This window comes from Pyrgilauda ruficollis, unplaced genomic scaffold, assembly GCF_017590135.1.
Source record: "Pyrgilauda ruficollis isolate IOZ18807 unplaced genomic scaffold, ASM1759013v1 scaffold56, whole genome shotgun sequence".
Classification (NCBI taxonomy): domain Eukaryota; kingdom Metazoa; phylum Chordata; class Aves; order Passeriformes; family Passeridae; genus Pyrgilauda; species Pyrgilauda ruficollis.
In genome coordinates this window covers 846,155-870,981 of record NW_024527266.1, presented here as the reverse complement: position 1 = coordinate 870,981, position 24,827 = coordinate 846,155, and the positions used below count along the sequence as shown (strand labels likewise).

Below are 24,827 nucleotides of genomic sequence, written 5' to 3'. Positions count from 1 at the left end.
CTCATCCCGCCTGCTGCAGGGCGGTACCTAAATATCCCAAAGGCACTCTGCCCCGGGCTCAGCACGCACAGGCACTTGAAAAACATACTTGGGGTTTTTCCACACAAACTAGCCCAGAAGCCGTACGTGGTGTGAGAGAGGAGGCAGCCGGGTACAACCCAGCCCCTGCGCTCCCTCTCACACCCCGGCCCGCGGGTACCCGGTGCCTGCCGCGGGCTGCCCCAGCATCGTGGGACACGGGCCTGGCATGGGCTTCACTGCGGGCGGGCCAGCCCTCGGCACGGGCGAGGGACGGACGGACGGACGGAGGCGGCGGAGGCAGGGCTGAGGGAGGAGGTTTGAGCCTCGACGGCTCCTGTCCGCTCCTGCTGCGGGCCCGCGTCAGTTCCTGCCGCCGGCCGGCGCTGCCATCGGGATCCGCCGACCGGGAGCGCCGCCGCCATGAGCCGCAGCTACAACGATGAGCTGCAGTACCTGGACAAGATCGACAAGAACTGCTGGCGGATCAAGAAGGGCTTCGTGCCGAACATGCGTGTGCGTGGGAGGGGGCCTGGGTGCCCGGGGCGGGGGTCGGGGAAGAGGCGCGGAGTCGGGGTCGGGGCGGCCCGGGCGGCTGACGGCTCTCCCCGCAGGTGGAGGGCGTTTTCTACGTGAACGACCCGCTGGAGAAGCTGATGTTCGAGGAGCTGCGCAATGCCTGCCGCGGCGGAGGTGGGTGCGGACCCCCTGACCCCGGCGGTGACACAGAGTCAGTCGGTTTGGAAAAGGCCTCTAAGACCATCGAGTCCAGCCTGTGACCGAACGCCACCGTGCCAGCTAGACCATGGCACTGAGTGCTCCGTCCATCCTTTCCTTGAACGCTTCCAGGGACGGTGACTCCGCTGCCTCCCTAGGCAGCCCATTCCAATGTGTAATCACCCTTCCCGCGAAGAAATTCCTCCTAATGTCCAACCTAAACCTCTCCCGGCACAACTTAAAGCTGTCCTCTCGTCCTGTCTCCCCGCGCGTCCCTCTCCGAGCCCGGAGCGCAGCAGGCAGCGGGCCGGGTGGCTGCGGAGAGGCGGGAGCGGGAGCGCGCTGTCCGCTGCGGCCCCGGCACGGCCCGGGCCCGGCACTGCCGGCTGCGCTCGGCAGTGTTCCCGGAATGCCCATCTCAGAGTTTACTGTGCGGGATACTGCCTGCGGCTGGAGTGCGGGGCTGGATCCCAGCTGCCAGCTGGGCTGGGGGCAGCACGCTGCTGTTGTTAGTACAGACCCCACACTATTGCTACAAACGGCAGAAGTTGGTCTTCAGTGAAATAAACACTGCATTTAATGAAACTGCAGATTGTGCACAATGCCAGGCTCTTTATACCAGATTAGAAGTCTTGCCGGTGGCTGACTTCTTTTCTGCCAGTCTTTTAAACAGCCTCTTTAGAAAGTGTTTCATTGTGATTATCATGGTAAATTATCAGATTACTTTTTTTAAAAAAATCTTTTTCAGGTGCGGGTGGCTTCCTGCCTGCTATGAAACAGATTGGGAATGTGGCTGCATTGCCTGGCATTGTTCACGTGAGTATCTGCTTTGAAAAATCGGCTCTTTTTCTGTTCCCATTTGCCTGAGATTATTGCATTCCAAATGGAAACTCTCTCATGAGAAGAGGTATGGACCGAAGTTCTTCTCAAGGCAGTTTATGTGTTAGGAACCTGTGTCTGAGTAAGGAGTGCTTGCAAGGGCAGGCTGCAAAACTAAGTTGTCAGAGAGAGAAGTAGCCACTTACTTCATTGTTTGTCTTTTGACATAGAGCTTTTCATGCTGTTTCAGCTTCTTGAGCCACCTTTCCCCACTGTTCATACTAACTGCTTGTTGGTTTTGAATTGTCTCTGCTCTGGAATACATGGAGAAGTGTGGAAAGAGCAGGAGGTGGCACTGTCTGTACTGTTGTTACTGGCCTCATGTGAGTAGTGAGCCTTCACATGCACTCAACACTGACTTCCCTCATCCTGTTGCCTTTTTGGAAGCAAAGCATCACATATAATGATGCAGGAGGAAAATGCTTACCTGTGACTCTTTTCAAGAAGTGCAAAGTACAAATGTGGAAATTAATCCTTTTCACATTCGATGTTGTGTATATTAATAAGTAACAAATAACAGATTTTTTTTTTTTAATTGTCTCTTTTGGCAGAAGTTTAGAATTTATGGATGCAGTAAAAGGCAGACCATCATGCTATTAAATGCTTAAGGGGTCAGGCCAAAATGGAGTAAGGTAGAATAGTAACAACCTTCTAAAATGGGAATTTTGGCTAGTAGTTTGTAGAAGAGATGCTACAATCATCTACATATTCAGATCTTAACTTTTTATCTCCAAACCAAGGACTGCTTGGTGATTTCAAGGAGAGGCAGAAGAAGCAAAGAATCCCATTCAAAAGTGCTGTTCACTTCAGTGTGTGGTAGCACTTCAATAGATACTGAAAAGTTCCAATTCCTGGTAACCTTCTGGTTGTCACAGTGTGTTTGCTTCAGAGATCTGCTCTCTGCTTTTTTTGACTGTTCTGTAAGTGCAGGAGATTAGATCCTTACCTGAGTTGATGTGTTCACTCCACCTACATCTGAACATCCATTCTCTTTTTGGTATATTTGTTTGCAAATGTGACAACCACTGCTACAAGGCAAAGTATAACCAGGGTGACTCTGCAAGCATCGAGTTTCATAAAGCTGTGCAATTGCCTTTCAGAGATCAATAGGCCTTCCAGATGTCCATTCTGGCTATGGATTTGCTATTGGCAACATGGCTGCCTTTGATATGAGTGATCCTGAAGCAGTGGTTTCACCAGGTAAGCTTAACCTGCTTTGAGAAATATCTAGGATGGCATAAAAATACTTTTCAAAATGGCAGGACTTTACAGTACTTTACATTCAGAAACAAAGGAAAAAATGTGAGAGTTACAGGGAGTTAAGGAGTGCTTAATTCTTGCACTTAGTCTTTATTCTTTATGGAGCAGATCATTACACTGAGAACAGCTAAACAATGCAGGGAGAATTCCCCTTGTGTTTGCAGCTTGGACTTGTGGTATCCCTCAGTTCAGAAGACTTTGACCATGGGGTTTCATCAGATTGGTAAAGAACTGACTAGTTTCTTTGAGTAGTTTGAAAACATCTTTTGAGGATATTTCTCCACTTAAAACATGACTTTACAGTATGTCTGTCTTTTTAGTAAACGGACAGATCTTTGGTTACTGACAGTCTGAAGCTTGTGTGGTTGTCATGAAACATGATACTCATGTTTTAGTTTTGCTTTGATCAATTCAAGTGTTCCTGATTGACTGAGACCCAAAGTCTCTTAGTTTGGTATCTCCTCTCTAACATGAATAATACCAGAACCTTCATACTAAAGGTGGCATGATTATCTTTCACGTTTGGCGTCGCCTTATAGAATTTATTATTATAAATAGTAAGAGTTAAGTGAAACACCAAGAACTGATGTTTAGTATTCCTTATAAGTATTTATTATTTCTTATCATATTTATTATTTATTCCAGTGAAGATTCAAAAAAGAACTTACTTTTGGGTAGTGCTTTCATGAACATTTTACATCAGGGAGCCATTCTAAGATCTATTACTTTTCTTCAGACCTTAGGCAGTGGAACAGGAACATTCTCTCTGCTTTCTATGGGCAGTGTGTTTTATAATTGTGTCCACTTCTCTTTGTCAGCTTTGACTTTGTAAATGCAGAGCTCTGTAGGCAATCATACAGCTGTGTCTTGAAGTCTGAGGCTTCATGTAAATCTGTTAAAATTAAGCTTAATGCAGTTCTGCTTTTTTTCCCCAGTATTGTGTCACAGGAAAAGGAGTGAGATTACAGCCTTCAGTACGTGCTCCCTGACATGGCTTTTTCTCCACTTGCAGGTGGTGTTGGCTTTGACATCAACTGTGGCGTCCGCTTACTGCGGACAAACTTGGATGAAAGTGATGTGCAGCCTGTGAAAGAGCAGCTCGCCCAGGCTATGTTTGACCACATTCCTGTTGGTGTTGGCTCCAAAGGTGTAATCCCCATGAATGCCAAGTAAGAGAATGACTTTGTGCACACATCACTAGAGGGGCCATCTCTGTTGTTTGTTTTGATGCAAGATTCATCAGTGAGAGACTTAAGAAAGGAAAAGTAATTCTAAAATGCTTTCTGTTCTTTCTGCATATGTGCCTTACCAGGGCTGACATAATCATCAATGCACAGTCAGCTCTTTCTTCTCCCATTTAAACCCCTTAAAGGTTCTTGCTGCGTTCTCATTTCTTCTGAAAATTTCCATGAACATCTCTTCTTTTTTGGAAGAGATGAGAGGTAGGATTATAGATAGAAAATAGGGTATTTCTCACCCAGCAAAGAGGAAAAAGTGATGATGTACCAAAAGTTAATATATTTGTAGAGCTTGATTTTCATGAAGTATTAAGAAGCTAGACTTATTGTTAGGAGAGCTGGGGGCTGACCATAACATAATAGAATAATTTAGGTTGGATGGGATCTTTTGAGGTCATCTCGTCCAACTCCTTGCAGGAAGGATCTAAATCTAAAGTTAGGTCTGACAAAAAAATGGCATCAAGTTGCTCAAGGCCATATCCAGTGGAGTTTTGAGTATATGCAAGGATAATATCTTACATGTAGGCATTTGATAATTGCAGGGATTTGGAAGAGGCACTGGAGATGGGTGTGGACTGGTCTCTCCGAGAGGGCTATGCCTGGGCAGAGGACAAGGAGCACTGTGAGGAATATGGAAGAATGCTACAGGCTGATCCCAACAAAGTCTCTTCAAGGGCAAAGAAAAGGGGCCTGCCTCAGGTAATGTTATGTTTCGGGGGGGAGGGCTGTGCATGCTCCCAGGGTTCAAATACAAATGTGAGAGAGTAGTTCTCTAATTCTGTGTCTTTTCTTGAAACTGTCTAGCATTTCTGGGCAGGGGAAGAGGTGAGATGGGGAGGTCAGTTCCGAATAATTCTTGACAGAGCTGCAACAGAGGAGAATAATACTGGGCTTACCCAAGGTCTCTGGGGCCATCAGGTTTTCATCTGTTAATGTCTGGTACTGGAACTTACATTGGGTGGCATTTCCACGTCCAGATGTATTTTGTTTTGAAGAGATATGCAAGTTAGTGTTCAACTTGCGTCCATGTTTGCTCAGCAGGTTAATAGCAGGGCAAGAAAAGATACAATAATAAATGGAACTAGCTCATAACTGAATCACAGTTTAAGAGTTGGATTTAATGTCTATATATAGTGTCTCACTGCTCTGTGTGGAACAATTTGAGACAGCTATACTAATGGCATATATGTAAAGCTTTCTTGTATATTCTTGGTATTAATTGATATTATTCTTTATTAATTGGGATGGTGCCACATGACAGCATTTTAACCTCAAAATAGTGTTATGTCGCCAGTTTTCACATTAGCCTTGCAAATAAGCAATTATCTGTTACAGAGTTGAAAAAATTTGGGCTGGGAAATGGAATATCTTGTTTTAATCTACTGAACAATTTTAAGTACCTAATTAAACAAGATGTTATAACTTCTTTGTGGAGTTACAACCAAGTATAAGCCTGTCTGCTTTCTGTACAAACTGAAGATGAAGTCTCAATACTATATACTCTTCCCATCCAGGCCAAAGTAAGTTGGAAAAAGGTGTCAGCACAGTCTGTATGTAGATCCTGCTCCTCTTGTTTAATCACAGTCTTGTTCCAACAGCACAGGTAGTTACAAATTTGAGCAAAAAGGAAGGTGGTGATGCTACTGAGTTCTACTTCCTTGCAGTTTACAAGAGAATATTTTTCCCCAAAAAAAAACCTTTTCTAAACCCAAAACCTTGCTGTAGCAGTTTGTTGGTGTAGCTCTCCCTTGTGCTCCCAAAGGCTCCCTGTCTGATCAGTGTGTTGTGATTGGCAGCTGGGGACCCTGGGAGCCGGAAATCATTATGCCGAGATCCAGGTGGTGGATGAGATTTACAACGAATACGCTGCCAAGAAAATGGGCATTGACCACAAAGGGCAGGTGTGCGTGATGATCCACAGTGGAAGCAGAGGACTGGGCCACCAGGTTGCCACAGGTATGATCTGACTGGTGTAGCTAGCTGGAGTGAGACAAACTCCTCAGCGTGGTCTTGTCACTGACAGCAAACTCCAGCACCAAAGAGCATTTCCTACAGTGAATTGCTGAGAGCATCCTGAATTGCATGGTCAGGTGTTATCTGTTTGCAAACAGTTGATAACGTTCTGCTGCAGATTTGCTTTTGCATTTGAGAAATAGCCTTGGGCTTGACCATTGGACAGATGAGTTCAGTTTTAGGATATAAATTACAGACACCCATGTTCACCTCAAAGATTGCAGCAAAATAAGAAGTCGCTTAGACTTACTGTGTTTATTTTCCAGATGCACTGGTGGCTATGGAAAAAGCTATGAAACGGGACAAAATCATAGTGAATGATCGCCAGCTGGCATGTGCCAGGATTGCCTCTGCAGAGGGACAGGATTACCTGAAGGGAATGGCAGCTGCTGGCAACTATGCCTGGGTTAACCGCTCTTCCATGACTTTCCTAACACGGCAGGTAGGAGCAGAGTTCTTTCTTATGCAGATATTTTTCCTTCTTCATCCCAGACATAGAGAACAGAGAGTAGTTACACTATCTTACTTAATTTCATTCGTGTGTTTCTTAAACTTTTTTTTTCTGGAGAGACTTGCACAAAGCTGCAGTCCTGACAAACTGTCTAAAACCTCTCAACTTCACTGGATTGTACTTGACAGAAGCTGCTTAAGCAGTGTTTTTGAAAAGCCTTGGGCTGGAAAAAGAGGATATAAGAAAACTGGGGGTTTTGTTGCTAAAGCCAGCTAGCCAGCAGAGATGCACAAATTTGCCTAATTGATATCTGGCTGATTTACAACAGGAAGCTGCCAGTGGGCAGAGAAACAATCTACACAGTCCAATTCTGTCACTGTTGTATTCAGTTCCACTGTGTCTGAGTTATGATGATCTTGTATCTCACATCCTAATTTGCTCTCTTTTTAGGCCTTTGCCAAAGTCTTCAACACAACCCCAGATGACCTTGACATGCATGTTATCTATGATGTGTCTCACAACATTGCCAAAGTGGAACAGCATGTAGTGGATGGAAAGGAGCGGACTCTGCTGGTGCACAGAAAGGGATCTACCAGAGCCTTCCCCCCTCACCATCCTCTTATTGCTGTTGATTATCAAGTAAGTCTAGCTTTGGGAGAAGGAAATAGAGAATTCTGGATTAATCAGACAATTTTAGGGTCCCTGACAGACACCTAAATGCTGTGAGTTAATTTTTTAAGGTAACAGCACTGGAACCCTGGTGGGATGGCAGTATTCAGCTTCTGTGTGTGTTAGATCTTTGGGACACTGAGCTCCTCTCTCTGCTCCACACCCAAAATGATTGGAAGAACATGAAAGGAAAGAAGTCCTTTATGGACTTCAGGATTCAATGGTTTGCCTTGTCTGTCTGTTGGACACAAGGCTTTTGATCTACTGGTCTGCATCTTTCAGTTAGTTTTCTAGAATCCTTGATTCCAGGCACCTGAGACTACCAGGGATGCTCTCAAGGAATGTTAATCTGACTTCCTTTTCTGGAGACACAGTTCCTCTCAGACTTTTATTAAGAATGAGATTTTGCAGCTTTTTCTTACGAATGAATGCTTTGCATCCACAGCTGACTGGACAGCCTGTTTTGATTGGTGGCACAATGGGCACCTGCAGCTATGTCCTCACTGGCACAGAGCAAGGCATGACTGAGACCTTTGGAACTACTTGCCACGGAGCTGTAAGTCAAGAAGTTATTTCAGGAAGGGGTTGGGATGAGACTGTCACCCAGAGAACAAAGTTGTTCAAGGGTCATCCAATGTGTGATTCCTCTGTTGGTCATACAAGCAGACATTACCCTTGCCAGTAGTCCTTGCCCAGGGAACTGCAAGGTAGAAGTCTTTGTCCCTTACTGAGCAGTTGTGACTACTTCTGCAGAAAACCTAGGGGATACTGCTTTTTATAAGGCAGATGTTAGGATGAAGATGTGGAGAATAAGCTTATTTTACGAAATTCTGATACCTCTGAGCTAATGAGGGGGGTTAACTGGGCTCAGACTGTCTATATATAAAACTCCTCAGTAGTTAGAAGGTATTTCCTCCCATTTTTCATAGTGTGAGACAATGATTGAGGAAAAGAAGCATCTTCTAGTAAATTCCAAGTCCTGAATACTGTTTGCTTTGGGTAAAATGACACTTTCAGACAAATGTGTTATACAAATGAAACTTTCCTACCCATCATACCAGAGGTGTGAGTTTTCAGGAGCCTGAAGGCCAAATTAATTTCCTGTATTGGGGTTTACTTGTGGTCTGTGCTCTCAGTCATTCTGTGTTTGCTTATAATTCAGTAATGGGTTTTTTTGATAAGAAAGAGTGGGTTTTTTTCCAAACTGCTACAAAAAATAGAACTAACAAAACTGTTGGCCTAGGGTCGTGCACTGTCTCGAGCCAAATCTCGACGTAACTTGGACTTCCAGGACGTTCTGGACAAGCTGGCTGACATGGGTATTGCCATCCGTGTTGCTTCTCCCAAACTGGTCATGGAAGAAGTGAGTTCAGTACTTCATTATCTTAGAAGGAAAAGGGGGGTCTTGCTCCCTGGCTGAATGACCCTCCCTGACCTGATTTTTTGCAGTGCTAAGCAATTGCCAGTACTCTAAATATGCAGCTTGTGTAATTTCTGATAGAGTTGTCAAATTTTTTGGAAAATGATGTGAAGTGTTGTCTATCCTAAAAGCAGGCTGAAAGGGGAGATGCCTGACTGACAGGTTTTTGGGGTATGTTTTTTTCCTCTTTTGCCTGGTGATAGGGATAATTGCTGTCTTTGTGTGAGCATCTACAAAATTAGCTATGTTTTATGGATTTTCTTCTTGAATTATGTTCTCCCTGCTCTATATTTACCTTGCACTGCAGCTTTCATGTAGATTAGTAGCATCTTGAAAGATCCTCTTTTAAGATGAACTCCTATATTTGCTCAAGAAGAGAGCTCTGAATGGTCAGAGAACTTTGAATATTATGACTTCTAGCTCCTCTGCATTAACATGAGCAGATAACTTTTCTGTTCACAACCTCACTCATAAAAGTGTTAATCATTTGGCACTATGCTTTTCTGGGTGTTGGTGTTATACGAACATGTTGATCACATTAAAGTCTCTATTTAAGAGCAGCTCCCTTGTCAGAATAGGGGCTAGAGGGGGAAACTCTAGAGTTAAACCTCGACTGCTGTCACTAAGGAGCAGTGAGGATAAGACTTAAAGGCTACCTGTAAAAAAGAAGAAGTTGGAGTCACTTCCTACTAGATAATGGGGCTTGCCATCTTGCCATTCTAACATGCTGGGGCACTCATTATCTTAAAAACTGGATTAAAATAGCTAATATTTTATCTGAAATATGATAAGAGCTTATTTGGAAAGCTAAGTGTCTTACAGATTTCTTGGATACATAAGGTGGACAGATTCTCAATATGTTCACCTACTTCTACACCCTCCATTGATATGGTTATTTTTGTGAAGAGTGGATTTCAAAAGCCTATGCCTGATTTCCTGTGACTATAGGTTGTTTATAGTTTTGTCTTTTTCTTTTTTTTCCCCCCTCCAGGCGCCAGAGTCTTACAAGAACGTGACTGATGTGGTTAACACCTGCCACGAAGCTGGCATCAGCAAGAAAGCCATTAAACTGAGACCTATTGCTGTTATAAAAGGCTAGGAGCCAACAAGGCACCCATGTCTCCAGGCCTTACACAAAACTGACTAGAATTATCATCTTCCCACACCTCTTGGGCTCTGTAGGATGCTCAAATATCACATTCCTGTTCTGGAACAACAGCTGAGGATACACCTATTTTTACCACTCCTAGCCATAATTAATGCCCCTCCTCCTTCTTATATGGTGTTCTTTTCTTGTGAGGACAGGGCAAAGAAATACGTAAGTCTTGGTTTTTATATGCGGTCCTTCCTCCATTTCCCTGCACAGGCAGGACTTCAGACTTGCCTGAGTTGTCACTAAGTGCTGTGCTGCAAGAGCACTCCATCAGTGAAGGTGGGGTATGAACCAGAGCTGCTGTCACCACACCTGAGTGCCTGGAGCTCTTTCTGCATACGGAAGTACTCTGATAGACGGGGTGTTGCACTTGTGGGCAGGGAGAGGCTGTCCTGTTTGCAGGTACCTTTATGCATAGTCTGTACTGTTGCATGTTTTCTGGTAATTGGGTAAGAAATCTGGAGTTGGGAGCAGTCTCCTGCTCAGGTTTAGAGGGGCTAGCTAAGCTGGAGACACAGTCTTACCCCAGCCTCTCCCACTTAACACAGCACCTGGTGAACTTGGCTCAGGACAAGCAGGCATTCCACAGTCTTTTGGAAAATCTGAGTAGAACTGAGTATGTTGCCTTGAGAGGTTTTGTTTGCCTAGTAAAAGTTGTAACTTAACTTAGGGATGTGCTAATCCAACATTTTAAGAAGCTCTGAGCATGTGAAAGTTGGGTTGGGTAATGCTGCTCGCTGTGTCCCACAGCTCTGATTTAAGGGAGCCCAATTTCAGGGTCAGGCCCAATACAATGGGACTTAGAGTGTTTCTTTTACATTCATTAACCAAGGCTGGAGGGGAAGTTGACCATCCCCACTGGATCATTTTGGGGGATTACAATAAAATGGGAAGATGGACGTGGCAGTGTATCTGTGTCATGTTTATTCTGTGTACTTGAAAGCAGACAACAGACATTTTAGCCACATACGAGTTTGAAACGCAGTGCCTTTTGTGACTTCAGATGATGGATCTTGCAGAGAACGTGCAGATGGCAGAATTTTTGCAAGATATAAGGAAGGGTAATGCAGTGCTGTTTTCCCAGCTCGGTTTTGACAGGAGTGTGTTGGCTCTGACCTGTCCTTGCCGGCCGGACAGGGGATGGCGCCTGCCTGCAAGGCTGGGTGCCGGCACAAGAGGGCGGCTGAAGGGAAACAAAGCCCAAAGCAAGAGTGGAGCCCTGCCAAGGACTCCTGTAAGGGGAGCAGATCGTGATTGATGGACTGCAGTGCCTTTTGATGAAACATCCCTTTAAGTGCAGGATCTTAGAAGGCATAATGGTATTTCACTGTTGTAATCACTTTGTTCTGAAGGGTTTTTTTAGGTTCAAATACTGTGTTTGCGCAGGTTCAGAAGCAGCACGTGTACTTAGAGGCACTGCTGTGAGTTCTTGTGGGTCTGAGCTTACAGCTTCTTGTTTCCCCCTCCTTTCTTCATTGGAACAATTCCAGATTGACGTTTCAGAGGTCTGAGACATACTTGCTGAGTTTAAAACAAAAATCATTTCAGCTAGAAATGTGAATTAGATTCCAGTGACTGAAAGAAAAATTGTTCTCAAATCTTATGCAGAAGTCTATGTTCCTTGCAGAAGTTTCTGTCTATGAATACTTCAGCTTCTTTGATGTGGAATGTAAGGGGAAAAATTCACATTTTAAAAAATTCACATTTAAAAATAAGCATTTCACAAACACAATTCTCCTTCCAACTTCTACTTGCCATTACCATTAAGGGACAAATTTAAGTTTTTTACAAGCAGAAACCATAAGTATCATGGAGATGCTGTCATATGCATGGGATGTATGCCTTACGACATCTGATCATCAGTGTTTGTGCATTAGCAGTCAGACTGCAAGAAGAGCTGTCAATTCTGGTTTCCTGTTACAAAGCTGGTATTAGTTTTGCTTATATGTTGTGCTGTATGAAGTCAAGTGCTGGTTTCCTTACCGCCTAAAAAAGAAAGGAAAAATGTAAGATGTCTCCCAGTACTTTGTTTGAACCAGGATTTTTTTTCCAGTTCAAGTCTGTCTCTTTTTCTGCAAATAGGATTGTCCACCAAGTTTTTTTATTCTGCATTTTAAAAAATAAATTATAAAAGGTGTTAGGTAGAGAAGGCACGCAGTATGAAATTTCATGTGCTGAAATACAGGTGGATCTGCAGGAGCATTTTGGCAACACCAAAGAACTAGAGTGATTATTGAACCATCTCTGCTTCCATGGAGGATTACTGAGAACTCTGAAATAGCTGTTGATGATGCACTTTCCTCCCCAAAAGACTGAAAAAGCCTTGATGAATGAATGTTAGGGCCTTTTTTCCTTGGGATACCACAGTTAGGAGATCGGGTCTACATCTACCCTTGGAACTGCTGCACACTTCTGTCCAACCACAGGCACTCAGCTGTTCCCTGCCTAGGTTCAGCTGATTCACTCATCTGTGGTCTGCAGCAGAAGGTTTGTTGGCTTGCACAGGGTCTCTACACTAAGTTTGCACTTCATTCAGGGTTTGGTTGCCTTTGGGTGACTCTCAGAAGGCCCTGGGATTGCACCCCAAGCCGGGGGTGCTGTCTGTGGGGTGCAGTGCCAGGTGGAAGGAGCAACACTCATCCCTGGGCTGTGTGAGACCCCCAGGAAGGCATTTCCTCACAGCAGTGTTTCATTTGTCACAACAGATGGCAAAGCTGAGGTGCAGCTGATGGCCTCCCTTGACTTGGTCACACTCTGTGTTCCCCAGGTGCCTAACTTCCCTAATTCAGCCTCTCCCAAGGGAAACCTGACCCCAGCCAGGTAAGCTGCTGTGGTATATTTGCACCATACTGCACACCTCACGGATTGGAAGCCTGGTGTCTGATGTTTATCACCTGGTGTCACATTTGTCACCATCCTAAGTCTTCAGGGATTTCTCTTCCCTCTGCTCTGACTTTGCTCTGCCTGTTTTAAGTGCAGCTCTGCTTCCTCCTACGCTGGTGGTCCCAGGCTGGTCTGGCCCAGGAGGAACAAGTGATCACTGACACATCTCTGGCACAGGCACCCCCGCTCTCCTCCGCTCTCCTTTGTTCCTCTCAAACATAAACACACTTAACTGGCCTCTTCTCCCTCCACCGCCCCAGTCTTCAAAGCCATCAGACAGCGATATCCCTCCTGCAGCGTGTGCCAGCACGCTCCCTGCTTGCAGGAGAGCTCCAGTGAAGCAGCAGGCCCTGCCTGTACCTGGCATTTGCTTTGCTCTCTTGAGCCATGTCCTCGCCCAAATGGTTTTGATCACCACAAATTTGTTTTGGATTTGTTTTTCTGTCTGGAAAGTTGGCAGCGGGAGGTGTACAGTGGAAAAGCAGGAGCTCTGCAGTCCCCAGACAGGGAGATACTGGGTACAGGTGCTTTGTCCTCTGCACCATGGGAGGAAAAAGAGGATAATTTCCTGGCACTCACAAACACCAATAATTATGTGGTTTCTGGTGGGGTTTTTGCAGTATGTAGCAGGAGGGTGAGGATCATGCTGAGCGATGTGTGAGGTGGGAGAGCAGAGGGCACAGAAATTCCTCTGGTCTCCCATGGCAGAGGTGCAGCTTGGTCTCCTCAGGCAGCCAACCATCCCCTGCCTGAGGAGCTGCTGCTGGCTTTCACAGTGCTCAGTGCATCTCCATCTTGGTGCACGCTTGTTCCCAAACCCCAGGAGACTGCTTTGGGTCATGTTGTATATATAAATTCAGAAACCAAAATAATCACTAGTCTTAATTGCAGAGATTATGACCAGGAAAGAGAAATGGAATAATCTGCCAGCACTTAATTTAACATTTACTAGCTTAGCAAAAGACATGCAGGGGCTAGGCTGCCCTCACATGCGGAGGTGTTTGAGACAGCCTTGTATTGGAGCCTATTCCAAGAAACCACCTGGTTACCCAGCTCTCAGCTCTTAAGAATTGTAACCTGTTTGTGCTCTTAATCTTAAACAAACCAAAAACCTGGTTGTTTTATTTTTGACTGACTCTTGTTATTGTGGTGCTCTAAATTTGTGTCATTCACAGACAAGTTATCAACCTTTAAAACCATAGGTAGGCTGTTGAGTTCCTCCACTGTTTCCCTAACAAATATTTTACCACTTCTTGGATGAGGACTGAAAAGGTATCATTGTAAGTTATTCTTTCCCTCAAAGGTTATTTATACTGTAGCTGTTGCTAAAGAGATTTTCTCCACTTTTCATTAGGAAGTCAGGAGATGTGCAGGCTGCTGGCTGCTCTTCTGCCAGGCCTCATGAGCTCTTCTGTTAATGGTCAGTGGATGAGGCAGAAGTTTTATCTTGATAGAGAAACACAAAGCCCTGCTTGTGCCAATATTCCTTTCCTTGTCTCTCAGGCAGAAATTCCAACAATTTGATGATTATCAATAGCAGCCAAGAGCACCATAGCTGTCTCCTTTCCCTCTGCTTCTCTGGCAGAAAGTGAATCCTCCATCACAGACTGGTCCTGAAAAGATAAATTCAGCTTAAGGCTCAGACATTCAAGTCCATCGTGGACTTTTCCGGCCTGTACCAAGTCACTCCATCTTCCCATGTCTTGGTCTTCTCTTTGCAAATAGGAATAAAAATCCCTTCCTTTAATCTCACTTTTTGTTGGTCTTTCCTATTTAAATATGAGTCTGTGATTCAGGGACCAGATCCTTATGCACCTAGGAGTGCTGCTGATCACAGTGGTACCTCCCTGTGAAGCATGGCCTCAGCTGTCCCATGCTCAGTGTGCTGTCTACTGAGGCTTCAGTGCTGCTGGAGGGATGGGTTCATTCCTCTCACAATCTAAACTGCAAGTAGGAGAGAGTGTAAGCTATTCTGAGTTTCAAGTAGTCACGGCAAAATTTAGAATAACTTTTTCCTAGTCTTCTGGCTAGAACACAGAGCCACTGAGACAGACCCTCATCTTGAGGTCAGTTAGTGAGTGCCTAAATTCCTCTGTGCTCATGTGAAATGCTGAATGTGCCACTTTGCCATCTTTGTGTGCTAATGGACAGAATCTGAGAGAGAATAGACAGATGTTTTCAGTCAGGAAACATTCAGCAATGGATGTCAGCACATGGGGTTTCATTTTCCTTTACATCACACTTCATAGTCCTACCTGAAGAACCTCAAAAATCTAAAGATCAAATGAAAATGCTGCATGTCAGGGAAGAAAACATTTAAGGGAGGCCTTTGGTTTCAAACAAAACCCTTATGGATCAACCAGAAATTACTCTGTTCTTCAGCTACCCGTGTTTACCATGGGAACTAGCCCTTAGTGTTGTGCCATAAGAAGTGAAGAGCCCCGAGTCAGTGCCAGAGTCCATTTCCCCAGCATGCAGGGCCTCTCATGACAGTGTCCCCTCAGCTCTGCCTTTGCCACCTGCATCTACCATCCTACCCAGCCTCCATGGCACCACCAGGGATGAAAGGCTGGATTCACTTCGGTTTGTGATCAACCTACCTTTCAAAGTGCCTGGTGGACACATCTCCCCCCCCTCCCATCTTTGGTGACTCAGCCAAAGAATTTTAATCTCCGTGGTCTGTCTGTGGTTGTAAAACATAATACCAGTGGAGCTGGGCTTTTTTATCCCCAAGCCATGAAACTGTTGTCAGAAGAAATTGATACACGTGAGTGAGGGGAACAAAGTGTTGCTGGGGAGGATTTGACTCAAGACAGCACTTCAAATGGAAATTTCCCTGTTTGAAGTGGATACATCTTCATCCCTCCTACACCTTCCATTTCTGGAAGTGGGAGCAGGGGCTCAGAGGGTCTGTTCATGGGAAGGGTGGCTCCTGCTCTGGCTCTTGTCCTCAGGAGGTTCCTGCCTCCTGGCTGTGAGTGTCCTCACTGTTCATGGGAGCCCTGGGGAAATGGATTTTTGGGGTGAAGGGGCTCCTGCAGCCCAGCTTGGGAAGCACCTCAGCCACTGCCCTGCTGCCCCAGGGCTGCAAGCTGGGAGCTCTCCGCGCCTGACCAGCTCTGGGCAGGGGGGTCTGTCCATGTAAACACTGAGCCTATCCCAGGCACCTCAGATCAAATCACAGCGTCTTCCCCTTCCTTCAAAGACATCTGAAGCCTAAAGGAAATAGATCAAACATGTAAATTTGAACTGAGATTAATTATACATTTGTAACTGGAGGGGGAAGGGGGAAAAAAAAGCCATTAAGGTTTGACTGCATTAACTATGCCTGTAGGGGTGTTTCTTTGTCTTTGCACGTGATGATACTCCATGAGATACCAGGTCTGCCTCCACCAGATCTCTGGAAAAGCCTTAGAGGCTTCAGGAGACTCTGCAAATGTGTTTCAGCAGTTGGCAGACAAGGAGAAGGGAAGTGTCGGCACCGCCTCCTCAGAGCACTGGAGGAGCCTTTGTTGAGTGGCTGGAGGCTACTTCTCAGCTCCCCGATTTCAAACAAGTCTAATTATCAGTTGGACAGGGTTCAGGACACCGAGGGAGCTGCCAGATCTTTCATGAGGAGGTAAGTTTGTCCCACTGAATTTAAGAGAAAAAAAACCCCAAAAAACAGTAAAGAGGGATATAATTTAACCATGTAAGTGTTGTCTTACGTCCATAATGAACCAGGTGGAATATACTCCTAGTTTATCTGGCAGCCTGGTTTATACAACCTTTTCATTTGGAGCATTTGTGTTGTAATATTTTATCTAAAACCTGGCTGAAATGAAGAGGCACTGGAAATTTCACTATAAAACCTATTCTCCAAAGAGATCCACCCCAATGAGTCTCATTAAAAATTAGCACATGATCTTCCAGAAATCTCAACAGCTCTTCAAAGATTTTGAACTTTTTTTACTCTGCCCTACAAACTGCCTTTTCTTAAATCTCTCCAAGTAAATTTTAAGTAAGTCTAATGAATTTCCATTCATACATTTCATGGTGTGGAAGCCTTAAGCCTTCAGATCTGCCAAGTCACTTTCCTAATTGTTGCAGTGAAGTCACTGTCAATATTTGAGCATACACTTGTGAACTTTGTTCTCAGTATTAAAAGTTAGGAATAGCTGAAAGAAGGGAATGCTTGCAGAAGACAAAACTAAACCCAAAAATGCCTCTGTTTTGTGGGCATGGCTCAATACAAATATACTTTTTACATTATTTCCCATTATATTCTTCCAAACTGAAAACAGCCTCATTTACAGATTGACAGAATAAATTCTTTCCTATCTGTAAAACTTCAGGTATAAAGTAAAACACACCATCCTGATGATTCCTGGATGGGGTTGCTGCTGCCATTGTCACACCTGAGTCACAGGTTGTACCAGATGACACCTGCCCACGCTCCAGGCCCCTGCTCTCCAGACCCTGGTGCCTGCTCTCGTAGGTGCTCTGTGGTGTTTGCCCCACACATATCTGTGCCTACACCTGCATGCCAGACTTCATTGCTACACTCTTTATCTCTTGCAATCAAGAACCATGTGGGAAACTCATCAGTGGCTTTCTCAGGGGTGCTCTTCTTACCCCCTGCTTTAGCCATTGAAAGTCTGGCCAGAGACCTCACCAGACTTTGTTCTTGGGAAAAAAATAATCCTGAGGCTCTAAAAGTGCTCCTTAAGACAGTGACTTCAGTGAAATTCCAGCAAAGTTTGCAGAAGCTAACCAATGCTCAGAGTTTTGTCAAAAGTAAATTTAAAAATGTTTAAATGCAACACGCTTTTCAATCACACAGACAACTAATTTCATTCACGTCTGAAGGCACTGACCACTCGTACTACAGAGCAATTCAGCTGTTTTGTGGTGGTGACATTGCTGCTGTTCTCTCTTTTCAAAGCAAGCTCCCCCAACACATGCAGCTCCAACTCAGCACCCTCATGAAACTTTTAGCAAAAATTGAACCAGCTGGTAACTGAATGAGCTTCTCAGGATAATATAAACACCATTTAATAACCTTATGTTTTATGGGCTTGTTAATGTAAATGGAAATTTTAAAGCTTTCATGGTGCTGCAAATGCAAAGCTATGGAGCATGCTGCACATAAACGAGGCAAATTCCTTGCATTTGTCCTGCTTGTCTTGCTGACAGCTTTGATCTGTCCTAACAGGGCCCTCAGGATCTGCACCACTGCTTGCAATGGGGCATTGCCCCTGTGAACCAGGGCTGCAGCATCACCCAGGTGTGTTGGGGGCAAACTGCTGGGGCTGGGGGGCCGAGGGAGCCAACAGTGGAACAGGGCAGGGCTTTTCATGGCTTTTTGCCTGGCTTCAGCAGTGGTCTGCATTAGTCAGCAGTGGAATGCTCGTGGCAAGGAGGATGCCAGCAGCATCGTTGTCACGAGAGCCTGGTAGAGAGATTTATTTGTCCCTGCCACCCTCACTGGGAATGGAATGGAATGGAATAGAAATAGAAATAGAATAGAATAGAATAGAATAGAATAGAATAGAATAGAATAGCTGCAGCTGCCAGCTCTGCAATACCAGAGCTGGGTAACTTGCAAGGGCAGGTTTATCTACAAGCACAGGAGCCCTGGGCGCTTCCACTCACACAGGGAACAGAAACCCATGCAACCAGCTCCTGGTAAAGCATTACAGGGGCAGTCTGGTGATGTTTTCCAGTGGGGCAGGATCTACCAGTGTTCCCAGCACAGAGGCAAGAGGTGGGCCATGCTGCTGTTGAAACAGAGGCAAAGCCCAGGGCTGAAGTAATCTGGGTTTATCACTTGGCTCCTGATAGCAGGTGGGCTGAGCACTGTATTCTTCCCTCACTCCTCAGACAGAGCACAGACTGCTCACAACTGCTCAGCACTTTGATAAAAAAAATACACTTGGAGGTATTTTGCAATAATGAACAAGAAAAGGTGAACAAGAAGTGATGGTAGGTAAATAAATGTGGTGTGTCTGAGGTGCAGGAAAGTATATTAAGCTGGGGGTGTGGTTTGGGTTTTTTCCCCCAGAAATAAACCTCCCCAAAGATGTCATATCTGATTTGTTCCTGTTTCCCTTGTTTCAGCCATGCAGCTGATATGGTATCAATCAGTGTGCTGCACCTCAAAACCACTTTCTTGTTTCCCTCCCCTCTTCCATGCTTACTCGTTTTCCCATGCAAAAACACCACAACACACACTCCTGCGTTTGTACCTCTGGCTTATTTCATTTATACATTACAATTTGTTATCAGTTTCACTGGTGAAGCCCCAGTGTGCTTTCATGCCTCTGGGTGTGGGGATGCACACATCACCTCTGCATGAGTGATCCCTTGGGATAAGCTGTGTGCAGCTGAGCCTGGAACTTCTTCAGTGCTTTTTGCATTTAAAAAGCTACATCAAGAGAGCAGCCTCACATAGCAAAATGCTGCAGTAAAGCGCCTACATGAAAAGATGTGAAAATTCCCTTTATTTGTAACTACTTGTTCTCTTTGTGATCTCAGTGCAGATGGAAGAGATTGGTTAGGATTCGGTGCTGACATCTTATAGCCCTGGAACACAAAAATCTGCTATGTTTGCCCAGAACCACACCACATCAAAACGAAATCATGGGGACAAGCAAGCTGCTTTGTGAGCAGCACGGTAGATGCATCTTGACTTGGCTTTGTGCTATATAAGCTCCAAGGCTTCACTGCCCACTACCTTCCCCACATTTTCAACATTTCAGCTTCCCACAGACCATTCGTGTAGCTTTCTCCTCCCCAAAAAATCACTTCAAAATACTTTTTTTTTTTCTAACTAGCTCCAGTAGAACAGGCAAGAGGTGACACAAAGCACATGTGCCTGCTCACAGCTGTCTGGTGCCCATGGGCTGGCTGACCATCATGTTAGCTTTCCCCTCTTTAAGGACTCTGCATTGGCACATTTTTCTGCTCTGGTGCCGCCAGTGCTTATGGAATGTTTAGGAATTTCATGTCTTTGACACCTCTATCTCCAGTTGTATCAGAAATTAGCTGAGTGGTCTCCAAAATTTTCAAGGTTGTCTTCACTCCTCTAACTTGTTCTCTCTGCAAAGGAACTTGAAGAACTTTTCCACTGCTCTCTTAGTGGATATAGTCACAATAAGGTGGAAAATAATTTCTACCTTAGAAATTGTGTAAGAATCATATTGGAAATACATGAGTGAGAATTCACAGTGGATCTTTACTTACAAACACACCTTCAGGTGATGGAGAATGGGGGTTACTAGTGAGAAGCACCTGCTGAAGTTGTATTTGCTTAGACTATTTTGGAGAGGCTTACTAACAGCTTACTCAGCTATTGCACTTACCTCAGCTTACTTCAGCAGGGCTCTCCTGCTGGTACCTCTTCAGAGTCTCTCTTCAAAATGTTTTGGATCTTGTTTTGCATCCTGCCTAAGTATGCTGGAGACAAATGTTTTCAAAGATGCTCTTTGTGTGTGTGTGTGTGTGTGTGTGTGCATGTGTCTATGTTCCCTGCTCATTTATTCCAGTGAGATAAATTGGCCCTGATTGCTTTACTGTCTGAACATGACTTTTCTATAGTGCCTTCTGGTTTTCTTTGGCCACATTATTGACACTGGGTAATATAACATGAAAGGATTGTGGATGGACTTTTACAAAGAAATCAGCTAAGTAGCTATTAGAGGATTAAAAGCAATGCCATGGCTGGGATAACACATCTTCAAAATGCTGATAATATCAAGAAGCAAATGGATTTGTAATTTAATGTCAGCAGAGGGAAGACTTCAGATGTCTGCTTTTTCCAGATTTGATAGAAAGATTAAAGTGGCTGCTTTTGGTGTGCAAGGGCTGGATAAAGCTGTAGCATGGCTGCCTACAGATAGCAGCATTCACCTTTCTTGTAAATAGTAATTGTTCCACGTGGATAGAATTCTTCTGGTCAACATTTTTATTAAAGCTTTAATTTTCATGGTGACAAGTTGGATCATTGTCTGCTTTAAAGTCTGATAATGATACACTTTAGGAGCTCTGAAAAAAACCCTTTGTCTAGACAGAAACAGCTTAATAAAGCTTTTGAAATGTGGCATTCACTTTAAACCTTTGCTGATGCCGGACAAAAGCACCAATATTTAGGAAATCTTGGTTTTTTTACTTGCTTGTGCTAAAATTGTGAAAGAGGTTTGAGTAATAACAAGAACTGTGAAAAATAAAAATGTACAACTTTCCTCAAGAGAGGGGTTAAATCTGTGACAGATTTTTCTCACAGAAAGAATTTCCTTTTCATTCAGAAATTAATTTCCTTTTATAAAAGTAAATTAAAATACATGTGGCATTCTGGTCTTTTGCATCTTCAGCATTGAGGTTGGATTGGGAGGTATTTTAAGGACATCTCCAGAGCTGTTAAAGATATATAGTCTAAAAAAAAGTAGCTAGACAGCCTAAAGCAGTGATGGCCAAGCACAGGCCCAGGATGGGATAATTTCCACTCCATTAGATGGGAACTCTTTAGGAACATTCCACCTGAGAGATGAAAAGGAGCAGAGTCACAGCCTGGTCACCTTCTCCAGCCAGCTGCTCATGAGAAGGTGGCACAGTGCACCATCGCTGAGGTTTGGGAATCAGAGGACTGAGGCTCCTGGACATTTATCTGTCAGGGTCAGACCACTGTGATAGCAATCTGATCTAAAAATTCATCTATGGCCTTATTTGATGTGTCCTGCCCAGGAAGTAATGGTCGCCACTCTGGCAATTTTTATTTTTAATGGTTTGGTTTGTTTTGATTTGGCTATTTATTTTCATTATAACATTTATTGTCATTATATCTGAAGATGCTTTTCATCTTCAGAGTGCTTTCCAAAGAAGTATATTTCACAGAATCTGCCTCTGGTACTCTGAGGGAGCATATGCTTTTTATAGATAACAAAGATTTAATCTCTGCTTTGAGGGAGAAATGCAGTTCAGGCTTACTCACAGAATTACCAGCAGTAATACCACATTTCCAGAAATCTCAAAACTGAGTCAAAGAGAGAGACAGGTTGAATTTCTTGCCAGAGAAGCACAAAGGAAAGAAGAAAAGCCAAGGGACAATGGAACGCAATCAGACATTTGGACCTCTACCTTGCTGTCCTCTTCTTTCTTGGGTAAGAAATACAAACACTGCACAGCTGGAAATGAGTGCATTGGCTCTGGATCTGAATTGTCCAGGTAACTAAATCTCAATTTTTGAGTCTGGCAAACAGCCTCTGAAAAAGTAACAGCCCTCAGAGAAACAAAATAATCATTAGAAAATGGAGCTGCCTCCCGTGTAAAGAGTAAAGAACACCTCTGACTGCCATGGACACAGGAGCTTAAAGTGTACAAATGTTAAGAACAGTGTTCTAGAAAGAAGCAGAGTATTTTTATATCAAATAATTTTTACTAGATGCCCAAAACAGAAACCTGCTCCTTAGCTAAATTTTAAAATCTAGATTAAAAATTTCGTTTTATAGGTGGCAGTTCATATTTAATCCCTTTCCATTTTCTCTATTTTTCCCTGAGAAGTTATTACTCCTGTACTCCTGCAACCAGAGCTGTCCTGTTTGTTATCAATTAAAAGTGAAAAAGACACAGCCAGGATAATTTACATTTTTTTTATTTAAAGGAAATTTATGGACACATTTGGAGGTATTTGATCAGTATTTCTTCTTATTTATACATGAGTATTTTTTCAGGTGTTCAGTCAGCATGACACGAAGGAAAGACAAAAAGATACAAAACCATTTCATCAACACGAGGCCAAAAAAGCACAAGTTTGAAAGGTGTGTTGAAAGTGGACAGGTAAAAAGTTTACCCCCTGTTCAGAATGGGATTTAAGCCTTGGAGAAAGGCAGATTTGAAAACAAATTGGAGAGAAATTCTCATTTTAAGTAGATGCAATCCAAATTAAAGGCATTCCATAGATTTTGAGGTATTAATTTTAAAAGCAGTGTCCTTTGAAAAAGTAATACAATATTCTAAACAAAAGGAGAAATACCTACATTTTCATGCAGATGTAAACCAATATATTCAACATTTCCTTTTTTGTACACACCAGTGTCTAAGCATTACGGGTTCTATTTCTAAGCATATAATTTCTGACCTGCCAAAGACACAATCAAGACTATTTTGTCCATGAACTCAGATTTCAGAAAAGTAGGGAAAAGGCTTTCATTTTTTCAGTATCTTGAGTGAAGCTTAGTTTTTGAAGGTGCAGTTTTACAGAAGTCTGTATCCCTCTTCCTAGCATTGACTGGAATGAGTGTCCAGCTTTATTTTCCTGAAAATTATCCTTATCCTAATCACCAAATAGCCAGTGTCCAGTATGAGCTGTTTCTTTCACTGTAGAAGATGCTTTAAAATAAATTAATTTCAAAATATAACCTTGTTTTTATTTAAAAAATTGTTGTTTCATAAATAGAAATATTTATGTGAGTTTTCTGAAATATTTAGGGAAAGATATTTATCTAAATCTTACCTCCCCTAGTCCAAATGTTTGCAGTACAGTGCATCTCAGGTTAGCAGTCTGGAAAAACAGACAGTAAAACTCACTGGACAAAGCAGGAGAAAGGGATGGGGAATTCCCCAAAATGGATTTATCTGGTTTTACTGTCTCAAGTGAAAGGCAAAAGAAAATAGCACATAATAAAAGCTGAATGAAAAGTAGAATGCAAATGCTGCTCCAGTTTAACAGTCCAAAGGAAGCTTAGTAACACAGCTGAAGCAACCTGGGAGAAATCTGTTTGTTTACAAATCATGTTTAAGTTTTATACAGCAAACATTTAAAGTCCTTTGACAGATTGAAAATACCTTTTTTTCTTGCCTTCCCTATCTGTTTTTCCTTTCCCCAATATTAATTTTCACCTGTAGAAAATTCTCCAGGGTTTGAAATTGGTTTTCAGCCAATCTTGAAGCTTTCTGTGTCCAGAGATGAGACCTAGCTGCCCGTCTCCTCAAACTCACTATAGGGCGATGACGCTGAAGAAGTTTTGGACTCTCCATCGCTGTTGCACTCTCGCAGGGAAGCTGGACTGGGAGCTCCTGGGCTCTCCTTGGCAGACAGCGTTTCCTTACTGGAAGAGCCTAAGGGATGGCAGTCCAGCAAGCTCTGCAGGTGTTTGATGTAGCTTATTGCAGCTCTCAGGGTCTCCACTTTGCTGAGGCGCTTGTCGGCGAATTCCTTGGGCAGGTGCTGCCTGAGGCGCGTGTAGCCCTCGTTGACGCAGCGCACCCGCTGCCTCTCCCTCTCGTTCCTCTTCCGAATGAAGGCAGGCTCGAAGGAATAGTCATAGATGCTCATGTAGCCAGGGAATGGGATGTAGGGGATGCCACCTGTGTGCCCACTATAGGCTTGCTCCCAGTAAGATGGGTCCAGGTGGAAGGGAACACCAAAGGGCTCTCTCAGGGGTACCCCGTGGGGGTGCATGTGGCTGTTAGCCAGGGACACAGCTCCTGGAAATGTAATCCTCTTCGGTAGTTTATCATCGTCTTTAGTGCTGTCCATGCTTCCTTTTTTCCTCACCAGTGGGGTGTTAGTTCCTGAATTTGGCTCCCAGTGTATCAATCCAACATTTGTATAGGCACCCTGCCCCACAGGCTGCAGTTTCCTCCTGTGGTGTATAAAAACTCAGATCTCAAAGCAAAGCTGACAGCTCATGAGGTCCATACTGTGCCTGGAAAGCCTTGCTGTTTTTATAGGTGTAGGATGCCAGTTAATGCACAGACAGGTTTTGAGGACCATCACTCCCCAGTTTAAACCATTCTTTTCCTGTGATCTTCATATTTCAAAAGATAATAAGAGGGTTCCTGTGTATTCCTTTTCTCTCCACTTGAAATTATGACCATAAGAGTTAATGCCAAACATAAATAATCTTCCAGGCTCTAAACACTTCTCATGTATTGTAATCCATGATACCGTTTGATATAATTGTCTCCAAAAGATGGGTAATTTGCAAAGTTTACAGGGATCTTCAAAGTTTTGGCAGAACTCCTCACTTTCAGGAACCAAGGATCTTCTGTCATCTAAAAACTACCCAAAGGCTTTTCACAATGAAATCCAAAAGACAACTGCAAGCTTTGTTGTTTCGGCTGCTCTGGTCTAACTGAACCAGCTCA

The 24,827-nt window shown here is 43.8% G+C and overlaps 2 protein-coding genes across 2 annotated transcripts; one reads left to right on the top strand and one right to left on the bottom strand.

Moving 5' to 3' along the window:
* The first annotated feature begins 372 nt into the window (after window positions 1-372).
* On the top strand, window positions 373-10,717 carry RTCB (RNA 2',3'-cyclic phosphate and 5'-OH ligase). Its single transcript, XM_041481605.1, has 12 exons — window positions 373-534; window positions 633-711; window positions 1,484-1,551; window positions 2,715-2,814; window positions 3,887-4,043; window positions 4,655-4,811; window positions 5,909-6,068; window positions 6,392-6,567; window positions 7,027-7,215; window positions 7,691-7,801; window positions 8,489-8,608; window positions 9,657-10,717. Exons 1-12 carry the CDS (start codon window positions 442-444, stop codon window positions 9,762-9,764), a joined length of 1,518 nt encoding a protein of 505 aa, XP_041337539.1. The 5' UTR covers window positions 373-441; the 3' UTR covers window positions 9,765-10,717.
* Window positions 10,718-23,649: 12,932 nt separating this feature from the next.
* On the bottom strand, window positions 23,650-24,216 carry ASCL4 (achaete-scute family bHLH transcription factor 4). Its single transcript, XM_041481696.1, has one exon. The coding sequence runs from the start codon at window positions 24,214-24,216 to the stop codon at window positions 23,650-23,652; it is 567 nt and encodes a 188-aa protein (XP_041337630.1).
* Window positions 24,217-24,827: the final 611 nt, after the last annotated feature.

What these genes read in the sequence shown, in the direction of transcription:
- RTCB (XM_041481605.1), top strand. Translation starts at nt 442, where the DNA reads ATGAGCCGCAGCTACAACGATGAGCTGCAGTACCTGGACAAGATCGAC. An exon ending in CATTGCCTGGCATTGTTCAC is followed by an intron (nt 1,552 to 2,714) that starts GTGAGTATCTGC and finishes ATTGCCTTTCAG; the next exon opens with AGATCAATAGGCCTTCCAGA. An exon ending in TGAAGCAGTGGTTTCACCAG is followed by an intron (nt 2,815 to 3,886) that starts GTAAGCTTAACC and finishes CTCCACTTGCAG; the next exon opens with GTGGTGTTGGCTTTGACATC.
- ASCL4 (XM_041481696.1), bottom strand. Translation starts at nt 24,216, where the DNA reads ATGGACAGCACTAAAGACGATGATAAACTACCGAAGAGGATTACATTT.